Source organism: Nomascus leucogenys, chromosome 11 (assembly GCF_006542625.1).
Source record: "Nomascus leucogenys isolate Asia chromosome 11, Asia_NLE_v1, whole genome shotgun sequence".
NCBI classification, from domain to species: Eukaryota; Metazoa; Chordata; class Mammalia; order Primates; family Hylobatidae; genus Nomascus; species Nomascus leucogenys.
The window spans coordinates 47,468,503-47,495,013 of record NC_044391.1 but is presented as its reverse complement, the minus strand read 5'-3'; the positions used below and the strand labels follow the sequence as shown (position 1 = coordinate 47,495,013).

Below are 26,511 nucleotides of genomic sequence, written 5' to 3'. Positions count from 1 at the left end.
GCCAAAGAACTCATCATCCTCAGGGAATGACCACATGGAGAAAGGTTATCATGACCTAAGAACCATGTCTGACACAGTTAGGATGAAAAGGCCAGTTACACCTAGAAGGGAAAAAAAAAAAAAAAAAAAAAAAAGCAACACTTAAACTACTAAAAAGTGTCATTAAAAAATAAAATAACCAAATACAATGTATGAACCTTCACACACTAGATTAAATTGAATACTGAATCGAAAAGCAAAAGTTATGAAAGACATTTTAAGAACAATTAGGGAAGTCGAAATACAGTCTATATTAAATAATATTATTGAATTAGTGTTAATTTTCCTAGATATGATAATGGTATTGTGATTATAAAGAAGAAGATTCTTATTCTTGAGAAATGCTTGCTAAAGTGTCATGACATCTGCAACTTACCTTCAAATGGTTCCAAAAAAAAAAAAGGGGAGAGAGAAAGAGAGAGGGTACAGTCAATGTGGCAAACATTAACAGCCGGAAAATCTACATGAAGGGGATAAGGATGCTTCCTATACTGCTCTTTTAACTCTTCTGTAGGTTTGAGCTTTAAAAAAAAAAAAAAAGTCTTTTTATCTTTGAATAGTTTTCTTACAATTGTGTCCTGTTTTTTTCTTTTTTCCCTCACAGTATCATGTAAGGTATTTTTTTTTTTTTTTTTTCCAATTTTTCACAAATGCCTGATATTTCAAGTGATGCCCTCAAGGTCAGTTGCCAGGCCTAAAGCATAAATTATCCTAAGTGTAGATGAACGCTTGCAGGCACAAAGTCCTACCCTGTGAGGATGGATACCACTTTAGAAATTGTGTTTGAGAGCATGAAGTAGTGAGGGAATTCATTCTTGGCACTGCTTGCAGACACATGTGTTAATATGCTTGGGGCCACATTCTGAAACTTTTATGGTACCTATTCAACATGGATTCTCTTGTGTCTCCTAGAGAGAAAGCTCCAATGGTTAATATTCTTTTACATGTCATTATTGGATGGGGCTATATTCTAGCCAATTTATTGAATCCACATGCCAAATTCCGTCTTTAGCTGCTGAACTGCATAAATCTATATTATACTTTGTGAACTGCAAGCCAGAATTATCTTTTTTTTTTTTTTTTTTTTTTTTTTTTTTTTTTTTTTGAGATGGAGTTTCACTCTCGTCGCCCAGGCTGGAGTGCAATGGTACAATCTCAGCTCACTGCAACCTCCACCTCCCGGGTTTAAGTGATTCTCCAGCCTTGCCTGCTGAGTAGCTGGGATTACAGGCATTTGCCACCACGCCCGGCTAATTTTGTATTTTTAGTAGAGACGGGGGGTCTCACCATGTTGGCCAGGCTGGTCTCGAACTCCTGACCTCAGGATCCACCCACCTCAGCCTCCCAAAGTACTGAGATGACAGGCGTGGGCCACGGTGCCCAGCTCAGGACTTCTATATCTTGGAGTTTTTTTCAACGGGCTCTGGTATACCAGGGACACAAGCTGTGTTGAGGTGTATAAAACCTTCACAGGACTCCATTTATGCTGCAGAAGAAACTGGATGGCTTTCATCCATCAGCAGCAGGCACACTAGCTTCTGCCCACTGGTTGCAGACGTCTTGCTTCCTAGCCCTGCCCCTTTTGCAGGCTGGGTGGCACACCAATTGCTGGTCACTGCCAGGATCTGACACTGGCAAATTTGCCCAGAGAAAAGCTGAGCATGGGAGACATGCCCCACCTTTTAGCTCAACCATTATAAGCCTGCTGGCTTTCTGTGCAAGCCCTCTTCATATTAATAGGCTACATCAAAGGAGATCAGGAGAGTTAATGGCGCCCATCCCATAGTGAAGTAATCCCATGGTGAGCTCTTATGGAGGAATCTGAGTCCGGATTTGGTGCAATAGGGTCACTAGTACAGGAGTCAATGGTATGTTTGGGGACAGTCCTGACTTTTTATGTAGAAATCACTTCTCTGAAGTATACTAGACTCACCGCTGCAAAAACTGCCTTCATAGTAAGCCTAACCCGAAGATTTCGCAGTTGCTCGTACACAGCTGAATCTGTAACTACAGACATGTGTTTGGCCTGCCTTACTGCTCGCTTTTTGGTAGGCTGCCAATGGCCCAGTGAGTTCTTTGATTTACAACATTGTGAAGCAACTAGATTGGGCTCTTAAAGTGGCACTGTCAAATTTCAGAATTCCAAATCTTTGAAAACTACTGACATAGAAAGAAACACGCAATGAGTTGTTAAGACCAAACTCATCATTATCATTTTCTTCATCCCTCAGCAACACCATTGTATCTTTTTGTGATGTCATTTGTTTTTAAATCATAGAAGTCAAATTGACCACAGTAAATGAGATATATATCTATAAAATTGAGGCACTGAATTTTTTTTTTTTTTTCAGTGATGAGCCTTAATGTTCACATTGGCTTCTTTATGTGCAGCATTTGGAGTTAAGGGGGTGCAAATATCAGTGCAATCTTGCTAAACAAAAAATCTGACACTAGGAGCTGAGCTCCATATTATATTGCTTCTTGCCCTGGGCATATGGTTTCTGACAAAGAAATTTAATAGGTTATCCTCATACAATCCATTGTCTGTCTTTGAGTAGGAGTACAAGTATACTTTCAAAAGAGAAGCTGATTGTGAGTAATTATGGTTTTTAGAAAAGCACTGCAGTAGTTGGTATTCTTAAGGAAGAAAAAGGACTGGAAAGTAATGCCAGGAGTTCTCATCAGTCATTCATTAGGGAGCAAATCCAGGATGCCTGTGTCTCATTTGAGCTATACACATTTTAAGTATTTTATCTCCTTTTTTAAAATATCAAATTGCCACCAAACTATATTTTGGTTATCCCATTAACTATATGTAGGAGATAAAATGCATTTAGGTGTGAAAAATAATTCACTTCATAATTCTCAGGTGAAATTTAAGAGTAGCTGAAAAAAATGTTTGAACCAAGAACAAGTTAAGCCTGGGTCATTTTTTTCCTTCAAAATGGCTTGCATGTTGGGGGGGTGTGGCGAGGGGAAGGAGTGGTCCGTTGTTTTTAATAATTAAATAGCTTTCCAAAGAACATTATTGAAATCTAATCCTCAGACTGCTGGAAGCTTTCACATCTCTCTGGGAAGAAGAGTCTTCTAAGCTTGTGTGTTATTGATCTATTAATGATGATACTGATTAAAAAATAAAACCTCATTCATCAGTTGAGACGCACTCAGGACTATTAGCTGAAAAAACGATGGATGTGGTAGTGTGGTTATACTGTGAATGATAGTTCTTGTAAAGCTCGCTCTTGGTTCATTAATTCAAAATGTATCTTTTATAGGTTTTTAATTTTTTATCTGATACTATTAACTATGGATGGATGGAGCAAAATAATTTTAAGCATTTTACATATCATTTTCTAAATCTAGGGAATAATTTGTTAGGATATTGTAACAAAAATAGCAGAATTTCAAAGTTATAACACATTTCATTTCTAAAGAATTCTCATTGGCATCATTATCATTGAATCACTTGAAAGTGATTACCTATGTTATCAAATTTACATTTATAGATATTTATTAATTTAATAATGTACCTATTTAATCTATTTAAATATTCAGTATTTTGTATTTGGCTTTAGGCTTATGAGGCAGACAGAATTGTAAGCCATAATCCCTACCTTTCTTCTAGGATCTTTCAAAGTATTTGCCAGGAAAAAAGACTTATGTTTTTAAAGGTGGTACATTCTAGTGCTTGGGAGCTAGTACATTATAGTTCCTGGGAGCTCAGGACTGGGATTAAAACAAACTTGGACCTGAGTGCAACACCCACGCCATGCTAATAGCATGACCTTGGGCAAGTCACTTTTCTATATGCTCCGTCTCTTCTGTAAAATAAGGATAATAATAGAAGCTACCTCATAAAGTCGTTGTGAAAATTGTGAGTTAATATATGTAATAGAAAGTGCTTATAATGGTGTCTAATAAATATTAGACATCATTGCTGTTTTTATTGTTGTTACTAATATATATTGCATCATACCTAATTAGACTTAATGCTATCATAAAGTACGCAACATAATACAGCACAAGCCAGACAGTTTCTCTACCCTCAACCCTTTGCACATTCTACTGCCTCACACTGGGTGATCTTACGTGGCTCCTATGGACCCAACACAACCTAAATGGTGGTGACTCTCACATCTTTATCTCCGGCCCTGTCTTTTCTCTGTGCTCTAACCCTGTATAGCCAGCTTCCTGCCGAACACTTCCATTAGGATGTCCCATAAGGCACCACATACCACAGTCAGCTCACCATCTGCCCACTCTACTTCTCAGTAGACCTTCACTCCCATTCATGAATAGCTATAAATTATTCTGAAGTTCTATGTATACCTTCACCTTTTTCTTCTCCTCCAAAGTAGCAGAAGGCCAGCAAAAGGAAGGGACTTATAACTTAAATAAGTAGATCTGGGAAGAGGAGGAGGAAGAGATTCTTCCCTTCCCTTCATCCCCTCTTCAAGTCATGTCCATGAACTCATTCTGCCAACACTTTTACTGTGGCCTGGCCCTATGTGAAGAAAGGTAGTCTCAGATTTTAACTGTTTCCCCCTTTTTAATCAATAGATATTAACCATCCTTTATGTTATTTGTTATTCAAGAGAAGATAATAGAGTCAAGGCTCTACTGCAGCCTGGGAGTGTTGGTTCACCATTCCCAACAAGCCAGCTTTCTTTACCATTGTCATGTTGGCCTTGCCCTAGAAATCTGAATCACTGCATTATGATATGATAGGCTGGGCTTAGCTATTTATGCTGCAACGTGAGCATCCCCTGCCAGCTGTATTTTCAAGCTGTTTCAGGACCATATCGTTATTTTGCAAACAAACCAGCTGAATGGTTCAACTTTTCCCACATTCCTTCCCACCACTCCGCCCTAAACGTACAAAGCCAACCGATAAACACATGCAAACTTGAAATTATTGCAGATTGTTGGAGCACTACAAAAATTCAGCCCTGTTACTTAAAACAAGTCAAGAAACCCAAATGTATAAGAAGTTGATGTTTTAATGGACAGAGAACTCTGTGAAAGGCTTTTAGCTTACAAGTTGGTGGACTGTAGTATCATTTAATGTCCTTGTACTTTAATATTCGCAAATGTCATTTCTGATTACAGAATACAGCTTCTCTCCAGTCCCCTGATTCATATTATAGAAAGAACACCAACTTAGTCTAAGGAAAACTGAACCTTCCCAACTCTGTTTGAACGCATCCTTCTCCCCAACAAGTGTCAATCAAAACAGAGAGAATAACTAACATGTAAATCTTGGATGTGTCTTATTTGTATTTCATTTTTGGGCTTACAGTTATGATCAAGCAGCTATTCTTGTTTCTTTTCTGAAAAAAAAAAAAAAAAAGCCTCAAATTGCCAAGTGAAACATGATTCTCAAATCTATAGAATTTATTAAATTTTATGTATAGATTTTATGAAATGTTTACTCTGAATTATGTGTCTATCTTCATATGCTATCCTCGTGTTTTCTGCCATAAAAACGTGTAAGTTATTACAAACTCAGTGTTTTAAAATACGGGATAGGAGATACAAAAGAGTACCACATACATTCCACTGATTCCTTTCAGTTTACTTACTTTAAATTTTTTTCCTGCAGGTCATAGAGCTGAATATATGACTACAAGGTAGGAAAATATTTTATCATAACTTATAGCATATTTCACTTTCTCTTTAACAAGAAGCAACCATTTCAATGCTGAAAGAATTAACATATTTTGTTAATGAATACGGGAGATAGTTTTGGCTTGACAAAGCATAGCAACATGAAATGTCTGGGCTTCTTACAAGACTAGGTATGTTCTGGCTTATTTTTGTTTCCCTCTGGAATTGTAAAGCTCTTTAATAGGCAGAGACAGTAACAAAAACCTAAGTTAAACCAGCTTGGTTTATCTAATCCAGAACACTTTAAGTGTTTCTAAATAGTGTGACAGGACTTTTGATGTGATAGTTTAATTAAAAAAAAAAAAATATGATGTGTACATCTACTGCATAAGTAGAAAGTATAATTATTTTCTGTTCCTATTTTCCTTTAGTCATATAAAAATTAGAGCTGGCCGGTTGCAGTGGCTCAGCCTGTAATCCCAGCACTTTGGGAGACTGAGGCGGGTGGATCACCTGAGGTCAGGAGCTCACGACCAGCCTGGCCAACACGGTGAAACCCCGGCTCTATTAAAAATACCAAAAAATTAGCCAGGCGTGGTGGCGCACGCCTGTAATCCCAGCTACTCAGGAGGCTGCGGCAGGAAAATCACTTGAACCCGGGAGGCGGAGTTTGCAGTGAGCTGAGATTGCACCACCGCACTCCAGCCTGGGCAAGAGTGAGACTCCATCTCAAAAAATAAAAATAAAAATAAAAATAAAAATTAGAGCTATATTGAATATCTTTAGGATTTTAACTGTCTATATATTCTCCATTTCGATTCACTTTAAACATTTAACTTTTAACACATACTCCCATATTGTACTTGCTTCATTCAGGGGAGGATTGTGAAGCTGCTACAAGAAGGGAAAGCCATTTGGGCAACAGATTCTGATTTGGGTTGGGGAAAGTTTGTGGCAACTTTTATTTTTCTATGTCACCATTTGTGCAACAGACAGAAATTATCTAATTAGCATAGCAAGATGTTGCATTTTTGAAATTGAGTTCTCTTTGAAATAAGAGGCATTTAGAACACTGGTATATCTGTTGCAGTAATTGGCAAGTTGACTTTCAAGGATCTATAATGTTATTGCTGGGCAGCTTATTCATAAGGAAGCCCCTTGTACTTCACGGTAAACCAACTAGAAAGATACAGTCCTGACTTTTCCAAACCTAACAAAAGAAAAAAACACTGAAGTTTTTCTTCACTATGTCAGTGAAAAAGAAGACTATTACCTCGACCTGGTAATATGCAGTTTATAGAGATGTTTTTCACCTATAGCATCTCCTTGCACTATCAATTATTTTACCTGTTGTTTCTCAATTATAATTAATGTGTAAGGCACTTCAAAAAAAGAGATTTTTTTAAAAAGCAGAAATGGAAATATATTAATTTGCCATGAGAGCTATAATTGCCAAATAGACTAGATATTCACATCAGCCTGACCAGTACTTCCTCTCATGTGGGCAACCTCTGTAGGAAACCAAATTATCAGGAAGTCATGTGGTAGCCACAGAATCAGAATGAGTCACGCAATTGGAATGTTGAACGTCCCTGGCTCTGTTCACTTGATATGGGTGTAGCAGAGCAAGAATCATCAGACCTCCGCCATGGAAATTACTTTGATAAGCACTGAGGCAGTTCGTTTTCATTCTAAGTTCCTCTCACAACTTGCATGTGTTCACGTTTACCGTTCTATAGAATCCTACAGAGGTGATTTTCAGGCCTTTGATAGAAGACTCAAGAGATATCCCTCTGTTAGCCAGCATTACCCTGCGTCTCCCAGTCACGCGGGGACAGTGATTCAGTGCATTGGAGGTTTTTGGCTCCGTCTAGAAGATTGGCTTGCTCTGTGAATCAGTGACCAAATAAAATTCTAATCTCCTTAGCTTTGTCAGCTTCTCCAGATATCACCAGATGTGAAGCTCTCTCGGACCTTATTGTAATAACCACATTTTCTAGTTTCTGTGTTTAATGCTTTGGTATATTGGGGCCTTGCTGACCCCAGAAGTACTGCCCCTCCTGGGATTAGCCAATTCCTAGCAGTAGTAAGAACTGGCTTGCCAAGTGTGCCTTTTGTATGCAAGCCAGGTGATCCAGACGACCTACCTCCAACCACCTCCTTCATGGTTCTGACACTCAGGGCCACTATTCCCCTTCCCTAATCACTACAAGGCCAGGTATGGGACAACTTAGGGATAGTCCCTATGCCCCGAAGCCCACTGGAATCATTCCAACTAGCCTATTCTAAGCCTGCTTGCCCAGCTTCTCCCATTCCCTCCAGTGGGGACCACAATAAAGACTCCTGCCCACATTTTCCTTTGTGCCTTCTGCCTCCTGACCAACCCTGGTGCTTCCTTCTGTGGCCTCCCTGGTGGTGGGGCACATCCCCAACTCTTTAACAAACTGTCTTTTCAGTGGTAGTTGTCTCCTGATTGTTGGCCTCACCATACCTGAATAAAAATGAAATCCACATTTTAAAACACTTTTAAAATAGTGAAAGGAGTGGATGAAATCAAGTATGTAGGGTTAAGTGCTTTGGTGGTTGGTTGTTTTGTTCTTTTTACACCTATCAGATTATTTCCTCCATGAATGGCCAGAACTCAGTGTATAAAAGAGATCTCAGAAATTTCATCCGTGGCAGATGATATGTTGCCTGGTAGAAGTTTCCATATTCTCTCCTAGACACTCGCAAAGGCTTCTTTTAACCTCGCCAGCACTGTAGGACTTCAGGTGCTGCTTGCTGTGCACCTTGTTCATCATATGAGCCCATCTGCTGGGAGGGTCTTAGAATTTAGCTATGGAAGGCTGTACAAGTAGGTTTGTTTCCATACATGATAGTGTCTTAGGAACCTAGTCAGGCTTCCACGTAACTTCTTGGGATCTGGTATATGAACCAGACTTTCTGAACTTAAGCTAAATGAACTAAAAAAGATAAATTTTCCTAGAGTCTGAAGCTTAATGAAGGGTTTACACAATTTCCTGGTGTGGTGTGTATCCTCCTATAAGCCTTGCAGTTAAAAAGGAGTTTTGCCGGGCGCGGTGGCTCACGCTTGTAATCCCAGCACTTTGGGAGGCCGAGGCAGGCGGATCACGAGGTCAGGAGATCGAGACCACGGTGAAACCCCGTCTCTACTAAAAATACAAAAAATTAGCCGGGCATGGTGGCGGGTGCCTGTAGTCCCAGCTACTCAGAGAGGCTGAGGCAGGAGAATGGCATGAACCCGGGAGGCAGAGCTTGCAGTGAGCCGAGATTGCGCCACTGCACTCCAGCCTGGGCGACAGAGCGAGACTCTGTCTCAAAAAAAAAAAGAAGAAAAAAAAAAAAGGAGTTTTACATTAAAACATCCAGAGACAGGTCTCAGGGCTCTCCTTCCATGTATTTCATTCAGCACAGTAGTAGAAGTTGAGTCAGGTAATTCTGGCCTTCTTTCCACTAACAGGAGAGAGCAGAAGAGGTTCCCTCTCTGCAGTCACAGGGCAAGGTGTTACAGTTTCTAAATATACTGCATGCTGCACTAGATGTGCATATGTCAGAGAGAATGGTTTATTCACCAGAACAAAGGGGCAGACTGGAGAGGAAGAGTCTGCAGTGGCATAAACGAGTACATCCTCAGATATTTAGGTGGTGGAATAGTTTGTTCTAAAGAAATAATAACTCATGTGAGCCTGTATGTCCCCCAAATTAGAAAGAGCAGTGAATCCAAACTATTTTTTTCACTTGTGACCTATTAATAGTTACTTTTGCATAAAATAAAATCCCGTTCCTACTGGAGGGGTATTGAACAGATGTGATGTTACTTGCATTGGTTTGCTGGGCTGAGTGAGGTGGCTCACGCCTATGATCCCAGCACTTTGGGAGGCCAAGGTGGAAGGATCTTTTGAGCCCAGGAGTTCAAGACCAGCCTGGAAAACATAAGGGGACTCCATCTCTACAAAAAATTTAAAAATTAGCTGGGCATGATGGCATGCGCCTGTGGTCCTAGCTACTTGGGCTGAGGTGGGAGGATCCCTTGAGCCCAGAAGGTGGAGGCTGCAGTGAGCCATGATCATTCCACTACACTCCATCCTGGGTAACAGAGCAAGATTCTGTCTTAAAAAAAAAATTATGTGTACCTAAAAATGTTATATTTAATTCCTCATTTGGGGATCTACCAGAGCCCTAATCTTTATGACCGGTTGTATCTTAGTGTGTGACTTGTAAACCAAATAACAAGAATGCTGGTTTGTAACATTTGGCCAAATAGCTAACGAGTCTACTTGGTAGTGCTTATTTTAAAACAGACCAGCAAACAAACGTCAGCTGCAACATACAGGGAAACAGCAGTGTGAATAAACAATTTGTATGGTTTTTGATACAGAAGTGAAAGTAAATAAATGGGAAATGGGAGGGAATGTTTTCCCCTGTGATTGGGGGAGGGGAAGGAACCCAAGATTCCCATGTTTTGTAATATTGATGTGACCTGTAGATGTTTCATTTATTGTTTGATTTCTGCCATGCTCAGTAATTATATTCCCTTCCCTTAGGCCTCCAAATGTTCCCCCTAAGCCCCAGAAACACAGGAAGTCCAGGCCCCGCTCACAGTATAATACTAAGTTGTTTAATGGGGATTTGGAAACATTCGTCAAGGTACTGGCACCAGCCATCTGGGTGGCTGATCTCCATGCTTCTTACTATAATGGTCTCAGCCTCTTGTAAGAGGAGGAAGGTCATTATGTCCAAGTCTGTCCTGGGGCTCTTTGCTCTCCCAGAAAATCAATATAATATTTCCTGAAGTCAGAGAGGAAAAGAATATTTGGTTTGAGTGCCTTCAGAAGAGAGAATAAATGTGGGTATTATTATGTGGGCATAAAAGAAAGCCCTCTTTCTTTATTGTTTTTTAAAAAGAGCCATAATTTATACAGAAAGTTAAAAAGCAACCTGATAAAAATGTTGTATTTTTACTCATGCAAACGAGATGGCACAAAATATTCTTTAAAGTCTGCTTGTTAGGATAACTCTGAAACACAGCAGGAGTTTTGATTTCCCATGACTTAAGGAATTCATTATATTGAATGAATTGTAAGACCCTATGATCTATACCTCGTATCTCTGCTGTGTTTACTCTTCGTCTTCTTTTTCATCCTGTATTTCTGATAATGCTTCTAGCCGAGGACGAAGAAACTCGCACACAAGACATCAGGTATAGTGCTAGAGGGACGTGAGGGTGCGCTTTCACTGTTGCTATCATTTTCAAGTCGTGCTCATGCTTGGCTTTAATTAGATTGTTAAGGTTTTTGAAAGAAAAATGTTTGCATTTGGAAATTAGACAAGTTTATAAATAGGTTTTACTTAGAAACTGTAGCAATCAAACACTAGAGGAAAAATGGGTACATTAAACTATTAGTTTTTACATTATGTGTTTGGCAAATGTATCAAGTTTGATCAAGGGCTTTTATTAGGGAAAGTCAATGTTAAATACCAAATACACATTTAATACTGGATTATGGACCCTAGTGTGAATTTTACAAAAAAGAAAAGGGCTTGCTTTCTCCTTTGTAGTTCACATTTTTTGGCATGGGCTGCAGTGTTTCTGCAAACTAAGTTTATCTGAGAAACCACGTCATTAATAACCTCTCTTAATGATATGTTACAGACGTCTTACTTTCTTAGGTCTATTTATTGAATATGTGTGCTAATAATTAAATAAATGTGCATGTGGCATGTATAAGGACAGAAACATACATACATACATACATACATACATACATACATACATACATAGATTAAAAACCTCTGGCAGCCTTAAAAATCAGCCCTACTCTGGAATTAAGTGAAAAGCCACTGAAGAACCTAAATAGCAGTTACAAATCAACTGCCTTAAGCCTTAAATCCAGAAGAACCTTATTGGCTCTAATTTAATATAAAATTATTGTCAAATTTGATTACCTATTTTCCCAGCCCCTGGCTTATAAGCAGGGACAAATTATATGGAGAGAGAGGAACGATAAAATGAAAGCAATGAGATATGCAGCTGATGGCCTGGCAGAGAAAGAGAATATAGAAAAACTGCAAGAAGCAGACATAGGATTCTGTTGTATTTGATAATACGGTACGAGCATGGCTGCTTAAGATGATAGAAAAGCACATATTATATATTTTTTCAATTTTTCATTAAGAGCAGTTAAATGAAAGTAAATTGAGGTACCAAAGAATAAGTAAACCAGCTATCATGGAAAATTCACTTACAGAAGCTCTTCACCGCCCAGATGGCACATTGAAGAATCTTTGGTAATAGAAACAATACAGAGGGCTCCTTTCCACTTCTAAAAAGGGCTTGATCACTTGAAATCTCCACAATGTCACTGTGGAGACAGCAAGAGCAAAACCATTTTTTCTCTTTTTTCTCATGGGAAAACAGACACCAAGGAATTAGTTTGAATGATAGATGGAATGCACCCCCATTGTTCTTATAAAATATTTTCTTATGTTTTCCACCCATGCATCTGAAATCTGTAAAATTAAATTAAATTAAATCACATACACTCATTACTTTTTGACTACAAAATTAATTATATCTGAGTGAAATATTGATCATAGCTTTTTTAAAAAGCAATTAGTAAATGTAAACACAAAAACATTTTTTAAAAATATGAAAACCAAAGACATTTTTTATTGAGAACTTTCTTAGTGCAAACATTTTCCTTTTCATAACCTTGTATTCTTTGCTTTTCTTTTTAATACTAAATTCAGCAGAGATGTGAACTAATGATCTCTTTTTATCACTTACATTTAAAAATATGTTGCTTTCAGATTAGTGTTCCATGAATTGTTCATATAGTTTACTTCCCCTAAAACACTTATATCCTAAAGAAAAATCCTTTCACATATTCAGTAAGTTATGATGGAATTACATTGGTGTTCCTGAGCCAACTAGTCCACACTAAAATGCGTTTTTATTCTTAAGACTCTTCTTTAAGAAATTAATAAAATTTGGTGCTCCTAAAACAAATTAACTAATTAGAGAAACTTAATACAGTCTCCAGAATTAATTGAGCCATTAACTGGTTTATACACTGATTAGATTGTCTTAAAACCTAAAATAAGACAATTCCTTAAGAAGTATAATGCCCATTCTAGGAATAGTAAAGCATTTAAATTGCTGAACTGCATTATTCCTAATCCTTCCCCCACTGCTTAATTGGAAAGGTTAATGGATTCTGAATTGTTCTAATATATTAAGACAACCAACTTTTTCTTGCATTTCAAAATAAAATTCCTCATGAATTAATACCTGATGTCAGCTAACCATTTTCAAGCCCGATGGTTTTGTTTTTTTGGCTTTTTTTTTTTTTTTTTTTTAAAAAAGATCTAATTCCTGAAAAAGCAGAGTCTTAAAAATACATGAAAAATAATTCTGTAGTCAGTAACCTTCTTTAACTTCATGGAGTACATGGCATTGGTACATACTTAACTGTGGCCTCAGCAGCCCTTCATCTCATTTGTCATCCTATACATGTTTTAAAACATTGCCACAGTTTACATTTGTTCAGTAGAAGGCAGTGACTGTTTTACAAGATGTGGGGAAAGAAGGCCCAAAAATGTTCCTTTCTAAAAAAACAAATCTGCAATATACAGTTGTGCCATTTTTTTCTTATTCCTTAAAATATGACAATGTATTAATGAAAAATCTGTAAGTTCTGATGCAAACTAAGTAAATACATGTTTTAATTATCTCTGTAACAATTCTCATGTTATGCATCTATAGATATGGAAGCCCTTTTATAACTTGTCATCTAGGTGATGTACTCTCAGGGATGTCATAGAGAGAATCCTGAGATGGCTGAAAGGTTGTCTTTCATAATGAATATAGTGAATCAAACTGAAGATGCTATGATTATAATACACAGAGTTCTTTTTAAGTCCATTAAAGATTGATCACTTGTATAAATAAGCTTTTAAAAATGAGTTATTCACATATTCATTTTGGTATGTGAGTCTTAATATAAGAAAAGAGATGAATTAGGTTTTGACATTTCTAGGCACAGCAGAGTAAGTTGAAACAGAATTGCCTTAAATGTCTTTAACTTGGTTTGCTCTAGAACTGCAAAAATCCCTCTTTAATTACTGTTAAACTCTAAGCCTTATTATTATGAGGGGTTTATTCCTCTCCCTTGAGGTTAACTGGTTTCCATCCCCTTTCCCAGGACTCAGGACAGGTTATTCCCCTCATTGTGGAAAGCTGTATTCGGTTCATCAATCTCTATGGTAAGCCATAAACTACAGAATTCTTATTTTTTTAAAAATCACTAGAAGTGTTTCAGTAAATTTACTTCCTGCGAAAAGAGGGACCTAGACGGTGTGATGGGGTTTTATCCTCTTTCCCTTCTTTTCTCTTTAGGTCTTCAACATCAGGGGATTTTCAGAGTGTCTGGTTCCCAGGTGGAAGTCAATGATATTAAAAATTCATTTGAGAGAGGTAATTGCGCGTCTATCCCTATAAGCAAACCATGTTGAAAAGTCATCATGTTCTGTAAACTAAAGTGGCACCCTTGTTCTGTATATCCTCAAAACCTTTCTTTGTATGTACTGCATTAGGGGTGCAGTGGTAAGAATCCATGAAGAATAGCTGAGAAATGGGACCAAAACTATAAGCCCTCATTATTAAAATTAGAAAAGCATATGAGCTCTGCATCCTGGTTGAGGACTGTCATTGATCATTGGTGCCAGGTGTAGCAAATGTGGGGCTGAACGTGCTCTAGAAGAGTGGCCACAGCAGCCCTGGGCCTAGACAGCAGGTGAGGGAGGCAGTTCCTCCCAGCTGCCCAGCTGCTCCCTTTGTTGGGCGCTCTTCCCTTTTTCTTCTCACCATCCACAGACTCCTTCCCTGTGACCCTAGGGGGTGCCTTATGCTTGTTCATAATTGGCTGTGAAATAAGTTCTACTAAACTGGGTCATATACCATATACCTTATCTTTTTTCAATGCCAATACTTTTTTTCACTTAATTTTTTATTTTTAACTATTATGGGTACGTAATAGTATTATGTATTAATAGGGTATATGTAGTGTTTTAACACAAGCATACAATGTGTAATGATCAAATCAGGGTAACTGGGATATCCATCACCTGAAGCACATATCATTTCCTTATGTTAGAAACATTCCAATTAGCACATTATAATTAGCAAAGCTGCACACTTTTCGTGTCAGGCAGACCTAGAATCGTATCAGACTCTCAGCCACTAATCAGTCATGTGATATGGGTCAAGTCGCTCAATTCCTATTTGGCCTCGATTTCCTCACCTGCAAAACTGTAAAAATGGATGGTTAGAGCAGAGCAGCCACATGTGCCGAGTCTCATGCATTGGCCATCTTCAGGATAAGCTGAAATATGGTAAAGTATCAGGTTCTGTGCTAGCCACCACAGGCAAAATACATGATCATTTTTCCTTGGAAATTTTCCCGGTATTTGTTATTTGTTTGTGATCTGCATGGGTGAGGCTTTCTCACAGTGGGCAAAAATAATAGTAATTATTATATTCTGATAAATTCATGTTCAGTGATTTCTTGCCCTAGGAACAGAGAAAAGAGAACAACAGATCCCTAAAAATAAATTGCCCTAAGAAGCAAAAAAATACGTTAAAATGCAATGCACACTTTTTGTGAACTTTAGAAGAGAAGCATAAAACTGTAAATAAAAAATAGAATTTGATTTAAGGTTGTATTTTATGTTGAACTTCTTAAGGATTTTATCCCTAGAGGAATAATAACCAGACTAGTTGCCTAATAATTTAATTTAATTCTCAGAGAGAAACACTAACCAGACTAGTTGCCTAATATTTTGAAGTTGTTTACCATAAAAAAAATATAGTTTTATATTTGTGATATATTTTTAAAATTCCCACTTTTTATACAAACTCCTTAGTAACATGAAAGGTACGTTTTCAAGTTCCTCTATCTGATTTTAGAGTTTCCCTCTGCTCAAGACAGCTTTCAGATGTGCTGTGAACACCACCATGCCACTTTGGGAAATACCTACTTATTTAATTGTATGTGTTCACAATTCAGTGGCGCCTATGACATTTCTGATAAATTTTGCTGACCCATATAGCATAGTCAGACAGACCTATGGTGTGTCTTTTTCCCAGTAGGGTAAGAAACACAGGATGTAGTGTTTGAATTCATGTCAAACTAAGATTACAGATTTCAGCTTAAAAAAAGTGGGGGTTGGATAAAATTATAAATTCCACAATATTTTATTTTAAGATTTGAGTAACTTGTAAGGGATTAGTTAATAGCATAAGATTTTAAAAAGCTTTATTTTAGTCAACTATTTTTAGGTTAATCATGGGGTGGGATATCTAAACCAATTATTTTAATTTTAGTACCATATAATCTTTCATAAAGCATAATTAAAAGATACATGCATATATAGCAATGTGTATGTTCATAGAAATATATTTTTGTTCAGAGAATAAAAAAAAGAAGCACTGTAAATGTAATGAGTTTTTTTTTTTTTAGGTGAAAATCCTTTGGCTGATGACCAGAGTAACCATGATATTAACTCAGTTGCTGGCGTTCTGAAGCTCTATTTCCGTGGGCTGGAAAACCCCCTCTTTCCTAAGGAAAGATTTAACGATCTGATTTCTTGTATCAGTAAGTGGACATTTTTTTTGTCTTTTCCCACCAGAATTATTTCACTAACCAACTTCCTGGAAAAGGCAGTGGCCCCCCTCCATACACCCCCACCCCCACCATTACCCCATTACCACCATATTTCTGAGACCATTTGTTTTCTTTCTGGATCCAGTGCGAGTCATCCTCCCAGCTGTGGCCTCGCCCTCGGCTGGGTGGGCTTTCCTCCTGAACATCCTCTGGCTCCAGAAAGCCAGGAGCTTCCCACTCATGGCTGGAATTGAGCAGAAAGCCAGGTTAAGGGAAAGGAGGAAGTTGTAAGCTGGGAAATGTGACCTTTTCTTGGCTTTTGGTTCTTGGTTTTTCTCAACCAGTTTTAGGAGTGGGGTAATTTATCCATCTTTGAATGTTATTTCAAGAAATGGGTAAAATGAGATCAGAGATCCTTATTACAGTGCAGGAACACCAGGTGGTAATTATCTGTCAGTGGGCAACCCAAGCTAATAGGCAGAGTTGCTCTGGGATTGTGTATGACCTATTATGAAACCGATAATCATTGGCAAAGTAAAGCATTGCTGTTTACTTCAGTGGGGGCTTTTTGACACTATACAAAGGAAGGTGAAAATAATGATACCATGAATTAATTATTAGCCACAATCAAGATCCATGCGTCTAAAAATACAGTGTCCCTTTTAAGTCCGAGTTCCCAGCAAGAGTCTAGAGCTGACTTCAATCACTTAGGCTTCATAAGAATCAACTTTTTACTCTTAATAAAGAAACCTCCCTACAGTCCCTCCACCCCCCACCTGAATCAACAAGTCCTATTGATCTGGCCTCAAAACAAACATCTCACTACTCATCCCTCCTTCCTCATCCCCATCACCTTGGTTTCTCACTGGGGATAGTTAGAGTCTCTTAAATGGACTCTACTTCTAGATTTCGCCTTCTTTTCCCAACCCTTACCCCCTGACCCCGGCCCTGCATTCTCCACACTGCAGCTAGAGTTAAAAAAAAACAAAAAAAAAAACAAAAAACTGGGTTGCTTGCTTTCTCCCCTTTTTAAAACCTATTTCAATATAAAAGCAAACTCCCCAAGGTGGGCTGATTGCTTGGTCTCCATTAGTTTGAGACCAGCCTGGGCAACATGGCAAAACCCCATCTCTACTAAAAATAAAAAATTAGCCAGGCATATTGGCATGCCCCTGGATTCCCAGCTTCTTGGGAGGCTGAAGCAGGAGGATCACTTGAGTCTGGCAGGCAGAGGTTGCAGTGAGCCGAGATCATGCCACTGCACTCCAGCCTTGGTGACAGAGCAAGACTCTGTCTCAAAAAAAAAAAAAAAAAAAAAAGCTAACTCCATGGCATGGCCAATTCATATAATTGAATTCTTCCTGTCTCTGATCTCTCCTACTGCTGCACAGCCCTCTCCTGCTACCCTACCATATTTACTGTATATTTCAGCAGTAGCAGACTGTACACATGCTGGGCCATTTCCCACCTCCATCCACTTGCCTATGCTGTTTCCTCAGCTGTCCGTGATAACCATTCAACATCTGCTGTGATGGCTTTGCCAAATTGGCATTCCTCCCACAACTCTGTCCTCCCCACCACTCCAACCAGGATTAATCACTTTCTCCTCTCCCATTATTCTGTTGGGTACGTATGTCCAGAATTTTTCTGATCTCCCCACATTATAATTTTTTTAACCCCTCTGTCTCCTACTACTAGAGAAGGAGTTTAGGCAGTAGGTTAAGAATGGAGGCTCTGGATTCAAAGAGCCTAGTTCAAATCCTAGCTCTGTCACATACTCATCAGCTGTGTGACCTTAGGCAGGTTTCTTAAGCTCTCTGCATCTCAGTTTCCTCACCTATAAAATAGGGGGAACATTAATCCTTACATCATAGGGTTGTGAGAATTTAGTGAGTTAATATATGTAAAATGCCAAGAAGAGTGCCTGGCACAGAATATGCTCAATGAAGTGCCCACAGTTAGCTCCACAGGCCTGTGGAGTAGTTTTGCAGCCCTAACATTTGGCCAGTCCTGAAGGTTAGGAATTAGTTAATTCCTGGGGCATGTTAAGTTAAATAGAATTTATAGATGAAATGAATTGAAAAGTCAAGATTCCACCACAAGTTCTTTGTCTGGCATTGGTGCCTAGAGTCTTGGCTCCAGTTGGGTATGAATTTCCCGGTCATAATCCTCCCCAGTCTGATGTCCCATTGGAATTTAGAAGTACAGCTGCACGTCCATTCCACGGCCCTTGCGTAGCCTGAGTCATCACAACGAACCTCTGACCCAGCTGGAAAGAAATGAAAAGGAGGTGTCTCACTTCTGGAATTCTCCTTTGGCCATGTCCAAAGATTTCCCTCACATCCTAGCCAAAAAGCTTAAGTCTGGAAAAACAACAAGTGCTGTACAATGCTTAGTGGTTTTCTAGGTCCATACATCATGTCAGCTGTAACATGTACATGTACCAATTGGATAAAGAGTGTTGGGCCACATTGTTAGTTACCATTATAGAATCATTTCACACTTTTATTGGATGAAAAATATCATTTCATAGTGGTTTTTAATAACTGAGGCCATATAGTCAGAAAGATCTAGGTTCAAATCCTAGCTTTACCACTTTCCAACTTTGTGTAAACTTGGGCAAAGATTAATACTTAATATTATTAAATAGCTGTTTCTTCACCTACTTCATAGAGTCTATGTGAAGAATAAATGAGATAGTCCATGTAAAGGGTTTAACATCATTGCTGGCACATAGTAACCCTCAGTAAGTGTTGCAAGCTGTCATCATTACTACTATTACAATTACTCTGACTATAAACTGTGGTCACATATGCCAATACCTGGGTTAGCCACTTATCAATCTGTCTGTTCTGCTAAATATGCATTTCTTTGGCATAACTCACGTGAATTTAGAAATATTAGCGTTATCCTCCAGTTACATTGTTTCCAGCATGATTTTTCCCAGCACATTAAATGCTTTGTAGCAATCAATGTCAAGCTTTCTCACAATGAGAGTCATATTTAGCAAATATGTAAACTACAAGGAAAAAATCTGTGGAGATATCTCATGTAAGCAGTGCCTACAGTGCTCAAGTGCAAGCAGAGAAGCTACAATGAAATTCCCTCCTGTATTAAAACAGTGGATTAATCAAAATCAATGGATTCATAATCCTTGGATTTTAATAGGATTGTTAATGTTTTCATTAGTGCTGTAGTTACAAAGTTTCATAAATATTGAGTAGTCTGCCCCAATCTTATTTTTCCCCATTAGTCTTGTTACTTTTAGTGCACAGTTTTACAGGATGGCAGGTTTTTCAAAAACATACATATTGACACTAACAACCTCTTTATATAACAACCCCTTTTCCTCCAACATTTAACCTCTTAAGAAAGAGAGGATTCTTGGATGTTATTATCCCTAAGCAAGCATTTTTTTCTTACCAATGTGACCATAGTGCATTGTTGCTGGATTTTCCTGCATTTTTCCTGGATTTTCAATAAATCCTTTGAGTAGCATAATACATCTTTTATCATTGTATCCCCTTATCAATATTGCAGACTTTTGACGATTTGAACCAAGTTGATTAATTGTCTACAATGTATAAAACTTTCTAGGGATTCAGAGACTTGATTCTTGCATTTAAGAGGCTTAAAATGTAGCAGGAAAGGTAAGATATTTACAAATAAATGCAGGCTAAGTTAATATACGATAGAAACAAAGATTTTGAAATTTTAGAGGAAAGAGAGATCTGAGTGATAGATTGTTTTTACCCTTGTCATCTTGTAGCATTGCTGTAATTGGGTTTGATTTTCCCTATTAAAGTAATTTCACATGACAGTTATTTTGTATAGAAAAATCTTCCCTTTTCATCTTTTCTAAGAGTTTGCATAAGTCTCTGGAGCACCCAGTACTTTTCGCTTCTGTATTTTTGGATTGTTTGGGGAAAGGGGTGTGTGTGTGTGTAGTAGTTATCCAGCCATGTTTATGCTTTATGACCCTGAGTGACCACGTTCTTTGGAAGCTTACAAATATATGTAGTCAAAGGAAATTTATCTTAGCATTCTTTTTTTAAAAATATGCACTATTTGTTCCCCAATTTATTGTACATTTCTTTTTAAAGATTACTTATCTGGATGAAGACATAGTAGAACCAAATGCAACATAAATTTGAAGTGGCAAACTTGGTAGTTTCTCAGTTTCTCACCCAAGAGTTATTTTGTTTTGTTTTGTTTTAACCATGCACTTTGTAAGTGGTTTTGTCAATGCTCCAGGTCATACCCACAAAGTCTGGGCAGCTTGTAGAATATCCCTGCATCATGGCTCTGAGATTTCCTAGGGCATAAGTTCAAGTGACTTGCCCTAGAAAAGCCACTCAAGTAATTCATGGCTTTTTTTCTGACTGCCTTAAGGCTGTGAGCCCAAATGAAACATTTTCATTTCATTTTGCATTAGGTGTTATTATTTAGGTGACTACTTGGATACGAGGAAATGGTTTCTTAAGGGAGAATTTTTTTTCCTATCACAATACCAACATGTAGTCATTGTAGAGTACCTGAAAAATGCACAAAAGCACATAGAACAAAATGTTATCTACCAAAATTCCATAATTCCACTACCCAAAGAGAACCACTGGCATGTACACATTTTGTGTACAACAAATACTATGTTTCATGTTAATATACAACATAACCACAATACCATTATCATACCCTTAAAACCAACAATAATTCCTTAAATCATCAAATGAGTAGTCAATGCTTTCATTATTTATTAGGTTGGTGCAAAAGTTATTGCGGCTTTCAAAAACCACGATTACTTTTGCACCAACCTAATGTTATGCAATTAACATGTTATCACTGTAGAAAAATTATAAACTAAGAACAAATCGTAATTTCTCTACACAGAGATAATGATAACATTTTTAGTATCTTTCCAGAGTTTTTCTACAGTACCTATGTAGTTTGTAAAACAGCTTTATTGAGATATAATTCTCATACTCTACAATTCATCCATTAAAGAGTACGGGCCAGTGGTTTTTCATATAGTCACAGAATTATGCAACCATCACCACAATCAATTATAGTACATTTTTATTACCCCCAAAAGAAACCCCAGTTAGCAAACATTGGCAATTACTCCCCATTTACTCATAACTACCACCACCCCCGGCCCTAGGCAATCACTAATCTACTTTCTGTCTCTATAGATTTGCCTGTTCTGGCCGTTTCATATGAATAGAATTATACAGTATGTTGTCTTTTGTGATTGGCTTTCACTTAGCATAATGTTTTCAAGGATCATCCATGTTACAGTAGGTATGAGTACTTCATTCTTTTTGATTTCCAAATAATAATCCATTTTGTGGGTACACCACTCCTATGTACTTTTCATAAAAATTGTATCATGCCAAGTGACCGCTAATGGATAAGAGGTTTGTTTTTGAAGTGATAAAAATGTCTAAAATGATTGAGGTGATCTTGCACAACTCTGAGTGTACTAAAAACATTGGTAAACTGTAAATGGGTAAATTATATGGTATATTAATTATATCTCAATAAAGCTGTCGTAAAAAAAAATGTTTTTGAGACAGGCTCTCACTCGGTTGTCCAGGCTGGATTGCAGTGGCGTGATCACAGCTCACTGCAACCTCCCAGGCTAAAGCCATCCTCCCCTCTCAGCCTCCCAAGTAGCTGGGACCACAGGCGTGCACCACCACACCCAGCTAATTTTTGTATTTTTTTGGTAGAGACGGGGTTTCACCACGTTGTCCAGGCTGGTCTTGAACTCCTGGACTCAAGCAATACACCCGCCTCGCCCTCCCAAAGTGCTGGAATTAAGGTGTGAGCCACTGTGCCCCGCCAAGCTGTTGTAAAAAATTATACCATGCTGTACTGGCTCTTCATAAACCACTTTTGTAAAACTCAATAATATTATTTTCAAAATATAGCTTTTAGTGACCTTATAATGATTTCTATTTTATGTAACAAATCCCCTAGTTTAGACATTTAGATTGTTTCCAGTGATTTTGCAATTATGCCAAAATACTATGATGAGCTTCTTAGTACCTAAATTTATTTGCCTTTTCTGATTATTTCATGAAAAAAGCTTTTGAACTCTTTTTCTGGTGCTCTAATATATGTTTTTGCTATAAAATTTTCTTTCAGCTTTATTGACATACATGGTGGTTTTCTCTCTGAATTCTGAATTTCTGTTTGATGCCTTATAATAATCTTCTTAATTTTCCCTTTATCCTTAAAAATATTTAATAGGCTGAGTATCTGAACTGAGTAGGTAAAGCTCTCTAGACTAAGACTCAGTTTCTTTACGAACCTCAATATGATGATTCAGCAGAATAGGAAACATCTATGTGTGTATTTCTATAGTGCTGTTATTTAGGAGAGAAATCAATGGTTTAATTCACAGAAGTCAGTCTATTAAACAATTATATACAAAGGTTTGATTAACACCTTGACACTGTTAGTGTGAACCTAAAAATGTCCTGAAGCTGGTGCATTCATCTTGAATGCCAGCTGTCAGGCTGTGGAACTTACAAGTATGTGTGTACCCACTGTTAAATAAACAGTTTCTAAATATGGCTGCCGAGGAATTTCCTTCCCTGTCTTCATACCTAAGGAGAAATTTGCATCTTGTCATTTATTATTCATTTTCTGGCAAACAAATACTTCTACAAATAGTCCACAGAAGAACCAGTATTTTCAGAGTGATGACCATTTGAATTTTTTGCCGTTTGCTGAAGTAACTTGTGTTTTATGGTAAATTTTTCACATGCATTTACATGGAGCTATCTAACCCGCCTGCTGGGAAGTTGGGACGCTAACATGAGAATCTTGCATTGCTGGGGAAAAAAAACATATATTAGCCCAGGGAGCTTTGAGCATGTGATCAAGGTTGGATGAATGCCACTTTTACCTAATTACATGAGACCTTGAATTGTGGAAAACAAAGCCCAGCTTACAAGAAATCCAAGTGAAATACTGATTTTCCTCACTGACAACTTTTCTAAGGGGAAGAAAAGACCCATCTTTCCCTCCAGCATGAAATCGTGAAATTCGCCACACTCAGAGCCAGCTAGGAACGCACATTCATCAGGGTGTCAGCAGCAACCATAAATTTTGCCCGCTAACTGGACTCAGGACAGTAAATGAGTCATTTGTACCAGAGCGAAGCTCCTGTAGGATGCACATTGCGCGCCTGTTGAGCAGCCAGCCAGGTAGAATTGGGAGTCCTGCTCGCAGCCATGACTGTTGGAGGCCTTCGAGACAAATAGACTTGCTACTACTTCAGGAATGCCAGCAGTTCTGTTTTGCTTTGATTTGTGTTGACTGTAGTTATAGAGAATGTACATCTGCCTCACATAACTTTATCTAGTTTTTCTGGTGTCACTTATGTCCTCGTTGCTTTTCCCCTGAAGTCTTTCATTTGCATCCCACAGGCCCCCTCATTCTTTTGTTGTGGTAAAAAAAATATATATATATATAATATAAAATTTACCATGTTAACGATTTTTAAGTGTACAGTTCGGTGGCATTAAGTATGTTCACAGTTATCACCACTGTCCATTTCTAGAACTTTTCCATCTTCTTAAACAGAAACTCGGTACTCATCAAACAATAACTCCCCATCCTCCTGCACCTCAGCCCCAGGCCCTGGCTTTATCTCTTCTGCTTTCTGTCTCTATGCATTTGCCTATTCCAGGTACCTACCATAAGTGGAATCATATAACATTTGTTCTTTTGGTGACTGGCTTCAGTTAGCATAGTGTCCTCAAGACTCGTGCATGTTGTAGCATGTGTCAGAAATGTTTTTCTTTTGAAAGCTGAATAATACTCCATTGTGTGTGCATACCACGTTTTGTTTATCCACTCATCTGTCAATGAACATTTAGGTTGTCTCTACCTTTTGGTTATTATGAATAATGCTACTCTGAAACTGGTGTACAAATATTTGTTCCCTCAATTCTTATTAAATACAATTTTAAAACTGCCTTTAAGAGGTAGAGGGACTAAGTTTAGAACCAAGAGATAGAAACAAGAAGATCTTGAATTAAGATTAAATTTCCTGGGATGGTGGCTCATGCCTGTAATCCCAGCACTTCGGGAGGCTGAGGCAGGCAGATCACTTGAGGCCAGGAGTTCAAGACCAACCTGGACAACGTGGCAAAATCCCCTCTCTACTAAAAATACAAAAATTAGTTAGGCATGGTGGTGGGTGCTCCTAATCCCAGCTACCTGGGAGCCTGAGGCATCAGAATCACTTGAACCCGGGAGGTGGAGGTTGCAGTGAGCCGACACGCCCCACTGCACTCCAGCCTGGATGACAGAGTGAGACTGTCTCAAAAACAACAACAACAACAAAACCTCTTGGAAGTAACGCCTATGTCCTGTAGTTATAGAGAATGTAGCCTCCAGAGTGACTTGCCATCTATGGGATTTGACAAATATTAAAGATGAATAATATAGTAAGAGTGGTTCTTTTTACATCCTTTCCTTTCCTTTTGTTTTTAACTCTAGGACTTCAAAACTAGCGGTAAGCTACAAAAATCCTGTCCCTGATAGTTGACCTTAACTTTATGATTATTAATTTTTTTTAGAGATGATGTATTGCTCTGTTGCCCAGACTAGAGTGTGGTGGTGTGATCATAGCTCACTGGAGCTTCGAACTCCTGGGCTCAAGCAATTCTCTTACCTTAGCCTCGACCTTAACTTTAAAATGAGGATTTGCTGGGAGAATGAGGAAACTTCACTTTTGAAACACCCAAGATCCTCAGTAAACAGTGGGAGAAGTTTTATTGTTGTCTTAAGAATAAATCATAATATGTATAATTTCGCTTTTAAAGAGTTTTTTCTTTTTCATTTTTAGAGACAGACTTTCTAGATACAGGTATGCCAAATCATCTTTGTCTTCTTTAAAGCAGCAACAACATTACACTTTTTATAAAATCAGCTATTTTAGGTCATAAGCATTCAACCAGTTAATTTCTGATATAATAATGCAGCTATGTTGAAATAGTATTTAAAGGTACAAAATTCTCATTAAATTCTCAATGACTTGCAGATTACTTCATCTTTAGGCATTTCATCTTCCCTCTCTGTACAATGTGGTTTTGCATATATCACATGAAGTTGTCATGGAGATACAGCTTACTCTGGGACATGTCTTGATCCTACTAGGACTGAACTGGGTGGAAATGTTGATAACTTAATTATTGAGTTATTGTGGCCTGAGAGAACTTATACACCTGTTGAATAACTTCTTTTTTAAGCATCTTATTCCCTCTTTTCAGGGAAAAATAAATCAAGACCATTGCCTGGGAAGTATGTTAACAAAGTGCTTGTATGCAATAGACGTAACCCTAATCTGCCTTATTCATAGTGTTATATTTTCTCCATTTTGAAATATTTTACAAATAAAAAAGGCAAAATGTAATATATTCAATTCAGTATTACTAAGATCACACTATTATAAATTATAGATTTATATTGAAAGAATGAGAATGTTAATTGCATGATAATGTTTTACTTACATTCTGGTTCAAGAGTTTCTGAAATTGCATTTGGTAAAAGATGACAGAGCTACGGTTCCAACTTTGGCATTCTTAAAGGTGGGAATGGAAGTGGTTTTTTCTCAGGAATCCTGATAAATTATTGCTTGTTTTGTCAGCTCATTCTTGGTTAATCAAGAATATTCCTAATAGATTTTTCGCACCTTTTCAGCTATGCAGAAGGGAAAATAGAATGCCCAGTTTGATAATAAGTGGAAAACAGCTGGGGTCAGCACTCAAGATTCCAGGGAAATGAGCTTGACAAGAGTAATTAAGACAGTGGTTCTCAACCCTGGCTGCATAAAAGAATCTCAGGCATCAGCATTTTTAATCTCCCCAAGTGAATCCAAGTCAAGGTTGAGAACCACTGAAAGAAGAGGAATCAGAAAGGGAAACTGAGTTAGGAGAGTATTTTGATAGTCTAAGTTAGAAATAATCAAGACTTCAATTAGAAAATTAGCATTGAGATATCTAGAAGTAGAAACTACAGGACTTCTTTCCCATTCAAGGGAGAAAAATGAAGCAACAATATCATCTTAGAAGTGATGTTTGTAACCTTGCAACTGGATGAGGTTGCCATTGAGGAGAACCAGGTAGAAATCTTTGAGAGTTATCCACATTTATAGGTGGAAGAA

The 26,511-nt window shown here is 37.9% G+C and overlaps 1 protein-coding gene across 2 annotated transcripts in view; it reads left to right on the top strand.

Annotated features, from left to right (window-relative positions):
- Positions 1-26,511, top strand: part of SRGAP1 (SLIT-ROBO Rho GTPase activating protein 1) — a 307,235-nt gene that overhangs the window by 247,477 nt on the left and 33,247 nt on the right. The window contains exons 11-15 of one of the 2 annotated variants that reach the window (XM_012510512.2): positions 5,642-5,669; positions 10,834-10,867; positions 13,872-13,932; positions 14,066-14,143; positions 16,188-16,322. In XM_012510512.2, the coding sequence (XP_012365966.2) occupies positions 5,642-5,669; positions 10,834-10,867; positions 13,872-13,932; positions 14,066-14,143; positions 16,188-16,322 (336 nt within the window). Of the gene's footprint in view, positions 1-5,641; positions 5,670-10,211; positions 10,315-10,833; positions 10,868-13,871; positions 13,933-14,065; positions 14,144-16,187; positions 16,323-26,511 lie in introns of both variants that reach the window. The other variant, XM_003252727.4, reaches the window with a different exon arrangement.